The 13,182-nt window shown below is 39.1% G+C and overlaps 1 protein-coding gene across 10 annotated transcripts in view; it reads right to left on the bottom strand.

Annotated features, from left to right (window-relative positions):
• The window catches only part of LIN54 (lin-54 DREAM MuvB core complex component), a 62,149-nt gene that overhangs the window by 8,049 nt on the left and 40,918 nt on the right, over positions 1 to 13,182 (bottom strand). For 9 of the 10 annotated variants that reach the window (XM_043906323.1, XM_043906330.1, XM_043906325.1 and 6 more), the window contains 4 exons: positions 7,791 to 8,007; positions 2,592 to 2,665; positions 2,048 to 2,245; positions 387 to 478 (listed from right to left, as the gene is read on the bottom strand). In XM_043906323.1, coding sequence (XP_043762258.1) covers positions 387 to 478; positions 2,048 to 2,245; positions 2,592 to 2,665; positions 7,791 to 8,007 — 581 coding nt within the window. The remainder of the gene's footprint in view (positions 1 to 386; positions 479 to 2,047; positions 2,246 to 2,591; positions 2,666 to 7,790; positions 8,008 to 13,182) is intronic. The other variant, XM_043906327.1, reaches the window with a different exon arrangement.

Genomic DNA, 13,182 nt, shown 5'->3' with positions numbered 1-13,182 from the left:
AACCAATATTATAAAGACAGCAATTAATGGATTAAAAATATCTATAAATGAAAAAAAGCAAGGCTCTAAACAATAATTTAAAAACTAGGTAATATCATTTTCAGACACATTCAGGAGATAGAGAAAGAGAGAAAATAGACAGAAAGAAAATAACAAAACACCTGCAGCTGAATTGGTGAATGGGAGTAAAAGATAATTTGGGAGTTCTCTTGACGATTCCTGCAACTTTTCTGTTTAAAGTATTACAAAATAAAAAGTACTGCAGGGGCACGCTCACATGGCTTTGAGGGGAGAAAAATCAAATACATGTATTTTGAAATATGTATGGATATTTGATGCTGCATTTAACCCGAAACAACAACTTAAAATATATCCAAATAACTCACCCATTGAATGGAAGCCTTGCCTGGGTCTGGATACCAGGTGTTCCAGTAAAGTTAGAGTTGCTTGCTATAGACACATAGGAAGACTGCTGTAGCTACATATAAAGAAAGGTAATTTCAGACCCTGTTTACAAAAATGGACAGTATCCCTAAATATAATGATGGGGGAAAAGCACAAAATCACCTCTTAAAATAGGAATAACCAGAAAATTTCATACAAAAATACTTACTACCTCATGGAGCTCTTCTAAAGACCCAAAACGAATACCAGAAGTAAAAAAACAATGTGAACATTTTAAAGTACTACATGGCACAAATGGAAGAACTTCTTTCACAGAGGAATAACTGTATCAAAATTAGAAAATTCTAGATGAATGTCCTGAAAATACTATAGTAACTTGTATCAGCAAGAAAAATGCAATGTGTCTACTTGCAAATAAACTGTGATCATTTATCACAAGTTATAGAGAAGGAGAAGTTATATGCATAGTAATTAAGTTTCTATTTCGTACTGATTCTAAATATAAGAAAAGAGATGCTAATGATAAAAACAGTGAACACTAATTTTTTCAACCAGTAGCCAGATATTATACTCCAAAGTACATTTCTTTAACATACACAGAAAAATTTGCCTGTCTCTCTCTTATAATATGAATACATCAAAACTGAACAGCTTAGAAAAGTCAAAGTGTTAATTGCTCTGTTATGTCTGACTCTTTGCAACCCTATGGCCTGTAGCCCACCAGGTTCCTCTGTCCATGGAATTCTCCAGGCCAGGCAAGAATGCTGGACTGGGTTGCCACTCACTTCTCCAGAGGATCTTCCTGACCCAGGGATAGAACCTGAGTCTCCTCAACTGCAGGCATATTCTTTACCATCTGAGATACCAGGGATTGACTCTTACATGAAAAGGAAAACTACTTCTATCTGCTTCCTAGAAAGCAGCACTCCTAATGAAAGCCAGCCAACCAGACAATGTGGTTCTGATGCCACAGATAACCAGATGTCATCTACAGCTGTCATCTAAAGATGACCAGGTCTGGAGAGACGGCCACCAGATACGTCACCTGGAAACACATCTCACAGTCTAGTTTCCAAGAACAAGTCAGTGGCATCTTATTCATTACAGCCCTTTCTAAACTCACTGGGATGGCTAATCTTGACTCAACCTACTTTCTCTTCTATCTACATGATCTCGCCCTCCCACCAAACTGTTCTCAGCTCCAAACTGCCTGACTTGTATACCTGACTTGCGTTGTACGTATCTAAATGCTAAAGATATATAAAAATAAACTTGAAAGTTTTTATTAACATGTCAAGGTTTTGGGAAGAGTCTTCAACACTGAGTTACATGTTTTTGAGTAGTTTTAGAATGTGACAATGCTAGACATTTTAGATCTGATTAACCTTTCCAAGGGGACTTCCCAGGTGGTGCAGGGGTAAAGAACCTGCCTGCCAATGCAGATGTGGGTTCAATCCCTAGGTCGAGACGATCCCCTAGAGTAGGAAATGACAACCCACTCCAGTATTCTCACCTGGAGAATCCCATGGACAGGGAAGCCTGGAGGGCTACAGTCTGTGAGGTCGCAAATAGTCGACTCAGCATGCACACACACACACACATAAGCTTTTTGAAATGCAGTGACTCGATTTTCTGCCCATACCTGAGTCACGTACTGAGCAGGAAGCACTGCGTAGCCCACGTTCCCTGTTCCTGGAGCTGGGGCCAGCACAGTGCCTGGTGGCAGGTTCGTGAGGTTTGGCTGGATTTGTGGCAGTGGGGTGGCAGGCATGATGAGCCGCTGCTGTGGCTGGCTGGTGGTGACTATCTGAGAAGTTGGATTGATTGGTTTTGGAACGACCTACAAAGAAAAGCAGTGTATCAGGGACCACAAAAATAAATTTCATAGCTTCTCAATTCAGTTGAAATCTCTTACACTTAGGGGATTAGAAGGTCCAAACCATTATACAGAAATAAGCTACAAGGGTATATTGTACAACACAGGGAATATACCCAACATTTTGTAGTAACTAGAAATGGAGTATACTATTAGAAACTGTGAATCACTATACTGCATACCTGTAACATATAATATTGTATATCAACTCTGCTTTAATAAAAATACACAAATAAATCTTTTCTTAACTTTCAATTCTAGAGGTAAACTTCTGTTTGGGAGAGACTGAGAGAAGTGGCATGACACTCACTTGTTTGACTGTCTGCGCTGAGACAAGTGGGACGGACATCCGCACCGGGGTGGTGTTAACAACAACTGGTTTTGCTTTGTAAAAAAGGAGGGAGGAGAAGGACAGTTTATTTACAGAAAATAGTTGTTTAAAACATTTAAGATACTTAGTTCCTTCAGAATATCCTCATGAAAAAGCTTAAATAATTCCACTGGTTTCCTACTTGGTAGAATCTTTGACCAAGAGAGTTATTTTCAAAATTCTTTAACCCATGTACCAGGGAACTTATATCTAAGGTAGCTCTAGTCTGCCCGCTTTATGAGGGATTGTCTGTTGTTTAAGATATTCTCCTGAAAATATTTCAACCTGTATCCCTGTATTCAGAGGCTATGTCGATTCACTACTAAATCTGGTCAGATGAAATGATGCATAAATTAAAAACTGTCATTCAGGAGCGTGGGTTACATGCTGTTCTATTTCTACCTCTGTGTTGATATTCAAGCCAGAGAAAATATCATTCTTGTACAATTCATTACTTACAGAGTACTACTAAAAGGCAGCATAGCAGGAAGGTTAATAATATCATCCCCTTAATTCAACTACACTTCAATAAAAAAATAAATTAAAAAAAATGAATAGTCTCCTAAGTCACAAGTCAAGACTGAGGGGTTCAAACCCCGATCCTCGTGCTTTCTCACTACTTAAGTTCTCTTTCCTGTGTCCTCGCCTGCAGTGTAGGGGTAGTATCTCCCTCACAGGGTAAGAGGATTAAACATGTTATTTCATGAAAATGTATTAGAGCAGTGCTCAACAAACAGCAAGCGCTCAATACATGTTAGTAGCCACTGTTGTTACTGGTGGTGTTACACCTTACTGCTGCACAAATGTCATTGTGAACAGTGTTCCAGGGAAACTACAGTACAAGACACTTGCTCAAAGAGATTATTACATTCAAGCAGAGCAGATGAGACAAGTACTCAAATAAAATTAATTAAAAAAAAAGAGAAAGCACCGTGGGAGTCCAGAGGAGACGAACATACATCTGCCTGGCAGGGGATGGGAACAGGAGGGAGGGCAGAGCCTGAGGTGGGTCCTGACCGACGGCCAGGCTGCAGCGCGGGCACGCAGACCGGAGGAGGGAGGTCACCGCAGAGGCAGAGCCTGACAAGTGGGGGGCCCGATGCTGGAAAGCTTAGCATTTGAAGCTTCTCTTCACAAAATGCTTGGGAACAGATAAGTCTGGCTGGAACTACAGGTTAAAAGTAGGCTAGTGCTGGCCAAAAAAAAAAAAAAAAAGAAAGCTGACTCTGGCTGTTTTGTTGAAGGTTTTGAATGTCAGGGTACAGATCTATAAACTTCATCTGTATTTTTAATTCAGTAGGCGATCAGAAGTTTCTGAGCATTGTGAAGTAAAGAAACATTACTGGAAGAGCACAAAGGGAAGCTGTTCGCGGCAGCAGCATGTAAAACCCAACAGAGCCGTGAGGAACAAAGGAAGTCGGAATTCTGAGGACAGAACCTGAGAGCCTGACCTGGGGTGATGGCACTGGGAATGGAAAGGAGGGAAGAGCTGAAGAGTCAGGGTGGCAGGGAAAGGATGGAGATGTAAGCACGAGGGAAGAAGGGTCAGCCATCCTGAACTCTCAAGTGAAAGGGAAAACGGTAGCCATTAGCGTGAAACATTCAAGGATGCGCTGACCGGAAGGGAAGATGAAACCTGACATGGAGAAATGGCGTGAGATGGTGAAATTCAGGAGACAGGCCGGCACTAGACCTGTATGTTTTGATCAAAAGGCGTACAAGTTCCAATCAAGCCTACTGCCACTTCCACAGTCTACAGGAGGGATCTGAGAAGACAGAAAGGACATCCTTCAGGTCTTATTTACACCAAAGGCCTAGAGCCTGTGATGAAAGAGAGGCTGAGATAATAAACTGCCGTGGAAACTGAGACAAACTGTTCAGAACAGTAAAGAACAGAATTCCTTGAACAGAAAGGCCGTTAACAATGTTAAGAGATTTTTTTTTTTTTTTACACTTTTGGTAGGGATGGGAGGGTTGATGGCTGAAGACAAAACGTTGAGAGCCCTGGAAGAACAGGAGACAGAGTGAGTACTCTGATTTGAAAGGGCGCAGCCTCCACAACAAGGTAACAGACTAGGGAGGAGCGGGGAGGTGGGGAGGAGAGAGACCTCCAGAAAGAGTGCGTGGTCAGTGCGGGGGGCTGCGCTCTCTCTGAATATACTAAACATCACTAAACTGTCCCGTGTTTTACATAAGGGTCAATCCTATAGTAGATCTGAACTGTATCTCGATAGAGTTGCTATACAAAAAAAGTGTGACCATGAATTACAGGAGCAGTGACACCTGACACCCGATTTGAAACTGTTTCCTATTCTGATTTAATTTTAATACAGGTTACACTGGTCTCAGCAATACTATGAAGAATTAAAAGATGAACTAAAAAGAAATTAAAAGCCTGAATTCATGCCTGGGACATAGAAAAGGGGTCTCTCTACACCACCTGTTCCTTGACAAGGTGACGCTGGTCACTGCTCCGTGAGTGTGGCAGCAGTGATGTGGAGGTGAGTGCACAGAAATGCAGGAACTTTCCTGGTGGGCTGTGAGATGACAGGGAAGGAGTATGCCTCTTGCCCTCATTCACCTCCCGCGGGAGACTTGAGTGGATCTCATTTGGATTAGGACAGCCGACATGTCCCCATGTGTGCGCACACACATGCATGCACACACCAGCACGCACACATGTACAAAGAGCTAGAAGACTTGGGAACTCCAGGTTTACATTAGCTTGCCATATGCATGCTGGGTTTTAACTGATATCTAGAGAATGGAGAAAACAGAAAACATAGTGGCCTGAAAAAAAGAACATGATAAAATATACATGGGGGGTGGTCATATTGATGTTACATGTCTTAGTCAACAGTCTAGATTTCTCCTCCTCAACTTTTGAGCATGGTCCCACATTATCCCAACTGCGGCTTTCACAGAAGTTGGCATAATCTTTAATGTTTTGGTCTTCAATAGGAATTCTGAACAATCCTTTCAGGATTGTAAGGATTGTAATTACAACTATATTTTGGTTGGTCTAGGGAAACTAATTTTAGATGATTCAGATGATTCATCAGGCTATCCTGATGATTCAACAGGCTATCCTACAAAGAAAAGTAACAAGTCGGACATAATGAAACTTGCTTCCAGGCACTTGAATCTGCTGGACATTTCAAAACTTCAGAAACCATACCTGCTTTGAGGGCTTTTAGTTTCTTAAGTCGATTTCCTCACTCACCAAGACTGTAGATTATATTCTAAAGAGGTTAATGAACCAAGCAATCTTCTGGGTCCTTCCACCGTGCTATCTGCCATCCAGCCAGAAAACACCATGGCGGAACCTTTGACTACTGGTGTCTGTATGGCTTTGATGGGAAAATGGACAAGATGAGCCCAGTTCCCTTTGGATTTTAAGTAAATCCCTCGTAGGGAACTAAGCCTTCAGAAAGATTTTAGCATGTTTCATGAACTAGAGTGACTATTTAGTATCTCTCTAATGAAAATAGAGATATTAATTCGTTATTTCTATGAAATAATATCTTTTTCATACACCCAGATCTTCCATGGGATAGGAGAGAAAGACAAAAAGAGGAAAACTGGGTGAATAGAAAGGAAACAGCATGGGTGGTGTATGTATGCAAGTACGAGGGAAGAGGGAATAGACAGATGTGAAGGAGATGGGGGCGGGGGGACAAAGAGAGACTGAAGGAAAGCAAAAAAGGAAGCTATGGGGAAGCAGGAGTGGGTGAGGGATTGCAAGGAGGCAAAGAGAACAGAGAAGCAGAGGGAAGCAGAAAAGACAGACGTATGGTGGGGAAAGAAGGAACCAGTAAACACACCAGAATTATGAAACACCCAACCCATTCCTCTAACTCTTCTTGGATCTTCAGCTTCCTTTTCTGCTCACACCAAAGACTTATTCTTGATGATGAATAAATCAGTGTTAAGTCACTCTGGAAGTGGATGCTCAGCATATTTCCATACATACAAACACACAAACATAGGATATAACCAACTGTATCTAGTGACTGCTTTATATCGTCATGTATCTAAGAAAACTGTAGCCCTGAGCAGCACTTCCTAGGCAATGAGAGAATATAAATTTGACTCCCTCAGTCACCAGTACATGCAAATGTCATTTTTCCTCTCATTAAGAACACTATAACAAAAGATTTTCTTTCATAATCAGTTTAAAGAGAGAACAGAAACTATAATTACTTAAGGTGTCTAATTTTAATACACACCAAAATACTATTTCCCTAAGGCATATTCCGTTTTCTCCCATCAGTAATTTATAAAACAAGTTTTTTCTTCCACTTTTCCTTAGACTCAGATGAACGAGCTATTAGCAATGGACAGCTCCAACCCTCTGATCCCTTAATAAAAATGAAGGAGCAAACAAATGGTCTTTAATCCATCTAGCTACATCCAATAAACAACAGATCATTCACCTGCCATTTGACACTGATGGAATATGCAGTGATCTTCCAAGGAAAAAAATTAGACCTTAAATATAAGCTGTCCTGATCCTTTCAGTTTCAATTTTTTAACAAGTAGATAAATACGGATAAAGGTTATATGTGTGAATCCGTGTATGTACATCAGGCAGTTGGAAGGATTAAGCACAAATAGAAGTAGGACTACTAACAGGAATACTTCCCAGGAAAAATAAAATCGAGCAAAATGACATTTTAACTGATTTTCATTATCAATTATACATTCAAAGTACATAAAGGATGAAGTACATACTAATCATTTATACCTTGCCTACTGGTCATTTCAGCTGATCCCAAACCCTGTGCAGTTTAGACAGCTTTGTAGTTTAGAAAAAAAGATTATAAATAATTTGGTTCCCTTTAAATCAATCCCACTGGCATAATGGTAGGATTTTAAATCAGCAATCAAATGGCTACCCACAAACTGATAAATCATCACCTGGTACTACAGCACGCTATGTATCAGCTTCTAGCAGAACAAAATACTCTAGTTACATACAACTGGGATATATTCTATTTCACTGCCTTCTGCAACAGCTGCTGATTCAAACTCTCAGCTGAAATGCCTGCTTAATCAGGATTTCAGCAAGAAAAGGATCACTTCCTATGATCAGGTTTAACACATTCATTACTGTTTTTAAAAGAAACGGTTACCAACCTTGCTGGAGAGGCTGAGTGTTTGTACTGGGGTTCTGACTAACTGGCTGGGTGGAGCTACTGGCTGTTGTGGCAGTAACAAGTCGGACATAATGAAACTTGCTTCCAGGCACTTGAATCTGCTGGACATTGGGAGCAGTTGCCAGAGGAATAATTGTCTTAAACTGTGATGTGCTCACGCCTCCAACAGTGATGGTCTGCACAGTTGATTTCACTGCCTATTAAACAATACAACATGGCTATCATTAATCTGGGATTTCACTTTCCTACTCCTTGGCACTTATGACAATTGCTCAATAAAAGAGTATGTTCCTGAATTTCATCAACAGCTGTTGAAAGGAATGACCTGTTCAAAGAGAAATGAATAGTAATGAAAACATCAGTGTAACCAAAATCAGTGAGTTCTACCTTCCATCTCTAGTAGTTAACTTCCTTGACAGTCCAGGTCAGATGACTTGCTATGAACAAACTACTGCGTAAATTACAAGCACTCACACAGTTTTGTTAATATCAGGTAAAATTTGTAAGAAAAAGATTACTTCAAAACTTTCAGAATTAAGCCTCATTTTCAACACAGAGGGAAAAAGGACACAGATATTTGGTTTTATTGCTACCCACCAAATTAACTATGGCAAATTTCATATTCACATGTCCTAAAGGAGAAAGAAATCAAAAGAAAAGCCTTCATTAAATCTAGCCAATTCTGGAAGGCATATATATATATATAATATCCCACAGACACAACTGTACCCACTAGCCTATGGGCAGAAGGCCAAACTCAGTCCAAAATTACAACTATATTTTGGTTGGTCTAGGGAAACTAATTTTAGATGATTCAGATCTGAGTCAATATAATCATTTAAAATCCTTTCCTTCAGTCCAACAAAAAGCAATGTGACTTTCCCAAAAGCTAAATGAAACATCAAAGGCAGAAAAGAACAAAAGTCTTTTAAGATGTCTCCAGTTAATGTTTAACCAATGTACAACAGGCTATCCTACAAAGAAAAGGTCCAGACAAAATTCTCTAACTAGTTCTATGGTACTGTTTGATAAAGAATTACACCCCCACCTATTTTTCAAACAGCCTTCATGCTAAGACAGGTGACATGAGGGAAGTAGTCCAAATTCATTATATGGATAACAATTCATATTCATTATTCAGAGAATAATTCTGAAGAATTTGACCATTTTCATAGAAGTACAGGGGAAAAAGGAAGCGTGTCATTTAGTTTGGCAACTCTACAAGTAACAGTCAAAGTACATTACTTCAGCATAAAATAATACACATATTATCATTAGGCAGAGGCACCACAAAGCAGATTTAAAAAAAGATAAAACAGGTTGGTGGTCATTTGAGTTAAATGAATACATAAAGCTTAAGAAAATGTATACATATGGAAGCTACTTAAAAGTCAAGCAACCTATGAGTCAGATGTATAATGATGCAAGAGACAGTATCAACTCTAAATGGAAAAAGAATATTATTTTAAGAAACAAGGTAGGGGAAAGGGGGGAGGATAGATAAACTAGGGATTTGGGATTCGCAGATACATATTACTCTATATGAAATAAACAACAAAGACCTACTGTATAGCACAGGGGATTATATTCAATATCTGACAATAACTTATCAGGGAAAATGATCTGAAAAAGAATAGATATATACATGTATAACTGACTCACTTTGTTGTACACTTGAAACTAAGACAACACTGTAAGTGAACTATATTTCAATTAAAATTTGTCTTTAATAAAAAAAGAAAAATTTTGTTAAAGAAACAAGTTGCTTCAGAGATAATAATTAAATTTACTGGATACCATATGGCTGATTCATATCAATGTATGACAAAACCCACTGAAATGTTGTGAAGTAATTAGCCTCCAACTAATAAAAAATTAAAAAAAAAAATTAAATTTACTGGATACTTAATACACATGGAGGACATTGCTTCTGAAAACTCTTAAGAAAGATTATTTGAAATGAATCTAACAATCACATTATGAGCTAGGCACAGCATGGCACAAGTAACTGGGCCTGGTTTAGTTAAGTCTGCACAGTGTACTGTTTCCCAACTCTACTTTCATTTTCTTTTTCTTTTGGCTTACCATGCAGCTTTCAAGACCTTAGTTCCCTGACCAGGGATCGAACTTGGGACATGGCAGTGAAAACGCTGCATCCTAATCATTGCACTGCCAGAGAATTCTCTCAACTTCTCTAAAACTTTACATCTCTTAATGCTGTATATAACTGGGTCTCTGAGGACAAATAAGATCTGACTATATTTTTTTATCTGTATACATCTATTTATATCTAACAGTTAAATAACTATGTGGATTTAAATCTACCATTGAACTATTTCCTATCTGAACAACCTTTCCTCTTCTGTTCTTTTTTCTCTCCTTTTTTGCCTGATTTAGGGTTAAATGTTTTATTATTTATTTCCCTCATGGTAGTTTGTTATTTATATATATTATGTTACTATTTTTATATAGTACTACCCTAGAGATTACAATGTTCAATGTTGGAATTAAATGAGTACTTTAAATAACACCCAGATAACAAAAGAACCACAGAACACTAACATCATTTATTCCTGCCCCATCTTTGTGTTACAGAAATATGTAAATATTTTTAAATTCTCCATTTAATTGAAACTCTGTAAGATATTCATTTAAATATACCCACAATTTACCCTTTCGAACCTTTCTATACTCTTTCTGTGCTTCCATTTGGGATTGTTTTCCTTCTGCCTAAAGAACTCACCTTAGGATTTCCTTAAGTACCGGTCTGCTGAGAAATTCTCTACCCTTTGTTTCTCAAAAAATATTTAATCCTTTTTGTTTAATCTGTATCTCTTTTGCTGACAAACTCATCTACTGAATTCTTAATCTCAGTTTTAAGCTTTCAATTTGAAAATACTCATCTAATCCTTTTTATAGCTTTTAATTCCCTGCTGGAGTTCTTCATCTTGTTAAATTGTTGTTCAGTCACTAAGTTGCAGTGTCCGACACTGCAACTCCATGGACTGCAGCACACCAGGCTTCCCTGTCCTTCTCTATCTCCTAGAGTTTGCTCAAACTCATGTCCCTTTAGTCAGTGATACCATCTAACCACCTCATCCACTGTCGCCCCCTTCTCCTCCTGCCTTCGATCTTTCCCAGCATCAGGGTCTTCTCCAATGAGTTGGTTCTTTGCATCAGGTGGCCAAAATACTGGAGCTTCAGCTTTAACATCAGTCCTTCCAATGAATGTTCAGGGTTGATTTCCTTTAGGACTGACTGGTTTGATCTCCCTGCTTTGTCCAAGGGACTCTCAAGACTCTTCTCTAGCATCCCAATTTGAGAGCATCAATTCTTCAGCACTCAGCCTTCTCTGTGGTCCAACCCTCATACCCACACATGACTACTGGAAAAATCACAGCTTTTGACTACACAGACCTTTGTTGGCAATGTGATGTCTCTGGTTTTTAATATGCTGCCTAGGTTTGTCATAGCTTTTAAATTCCTGAATATATTATTCTTAGTTATTTAAAAATCCAATCTGATAATTATACTACCTATACCTGTTCTGAATACTTTGGTTTGGTTGCCTGATAAGCTTAATGATTTCTGACTAAGTACCAGGCATTGTTTATGAAAAATTAAGTGAATAATTTGAGGCTCAGAATGTTTTTACTTTCCTCTAGAAAGCATTCACGTCAGCTTCTGGCAGGCAGTTAAAAGTAGGGGCAGGTTCACTCCTCCCCCAAGTAGGGCTCCAGGGTTTACCTAGCTTCCTTCTCCTTGTTGGGGCCTGAACCCAGAGTTTTGTCCTTGAGGTCTGTAAGACTGAAGGTCTGTTCAGCTCCTCAACTCTCTGGGACCACGTTCTGCTTTTCTTCTCAGTCTCTCAGCCGCACCTCAAAATGCCCTAAGGGAAAGGGTCACATTGAACACCAGGCGACTTCTCTAGGCTTCCCTTGACTCCAAGATGGTGACTTCTAAGGTCCTGGGTCCCTTGGTGGCTCTCCAATGCCTTCAAACACATTTTTTTTTTTTTTTTACAATGGAATGCTACGGATTTATTTCACGTTTTCAAGGCTATTTAATAACATGGAAAACAACATACTATTAAGTGAAACACTGTTAAGTCAAACTGTACTGAATGCTTCTCCCAGTGACATCATGTTACGTTGAAGGATATACAACTCAAACAACCACTTCCTCTGCTCCAAGAATGCCCGTCTCTGCTCTAAGCCACCCTCCATCCTTGCCTCTGGAGCCTTTCTCTTTCTAAGCTACTCCCTACCTCTGCCTTTCCTTGTTACTGGGTCTCTCCAGTGTAATTATTTCTCTCCAGATCAAAATACGTTCTCTTTTTTAGTTGTTCTTGGTGGGATGGGTCTTCACAAGCTAGTTTTGTATAGTCAAAAACAGAAAATACAGACTTAGTTTTAATCTTGGTTCCAACATTTCCTAGGTGAGTGACCTTATGCAAGTGACTTAGCTTCTGTGAGCTATGTTTCCTTATTTGAAAATCTTAAACTGGCACCTTTCACATAGGATTGTTATAAGGATTAACTGAGCTAAATTATATAAGGTGCAAACAATAACTAATCACATATTATTGATATAACACTAAAAAAATGTGAGCTGCTATTTGTATTATCATTATACCTGTTATAGATGGAGAAACTGAAGCTCAGATAGATTTAGTTAACTTCCCCAAGTTCACATAGCTAAGAGCAGCTGAGTTAGGGTTTGAACCAGAGCCAACTCTGAAGCCCAATTTCTTAAGTTAGACACTGTAATGCCTCCTACAGTAGACATTTGGGCTTCCCTGGTGGCTCAGATGGTAAAGAATCCACCTGCAATGTGGGAGAACAGGGTTCAATCCCTGGGTCAGTTAGATCCTCTGGAGAAGGAAATGGCAATCCACTCCAGTCTTCTTGCCTGGAGAATCCCATGCACAGAGGAGCCTGGCAGGCTACAATCCATGCAGACTGTAAGTCGGACATGACTTAGCAACTAAATCACCACCACAGAATACTGAATAGAAGTATAAATAGCATTTTAAAAAACTTTTTAATTTTGAAATAATTTTAGATTTCACAAGAAACTGCAAAACTACTACAAAGTTCCCATATACACTTTCCCCTCCCCTCCAAAAAAATCTCATAACCATAGGACATTATCAAAACCAGGAAATTGACATTTTGTCTAATATGATCAACTAAACCACAGAACAGACCGTATTCAGATTTCACCAGTTTTTATGCACTTTTTTGGATGTACACTGAAGGTTGTATAAATTCATGTAACCTACATCACCATCAAGATACAAAATTTTCCCATCACCACAAAGAGACTCTATTGCACTTCCCTCTATAGTCACAACCCTAATTCCTGGCAAC

Source organism: Cervus elaphus, chromosome 6, assembly GCF_910594005.1.
Source record: "Cervus elaphus chromosome 6, mCerEla1.1, whole genome shotgun sequence".
Taxonomy (NCBI): domain Eukaryota; kingdom Metazoa; phylum Chordata; class Mammalia; order Artiodactyla; family Cervidae; genus Cervus; species Cervus elaphus.
Note: the sequence above shows the minus strand (reverse complement) of the source record. Positions and strands in the feature narration are given on the sequence as shown.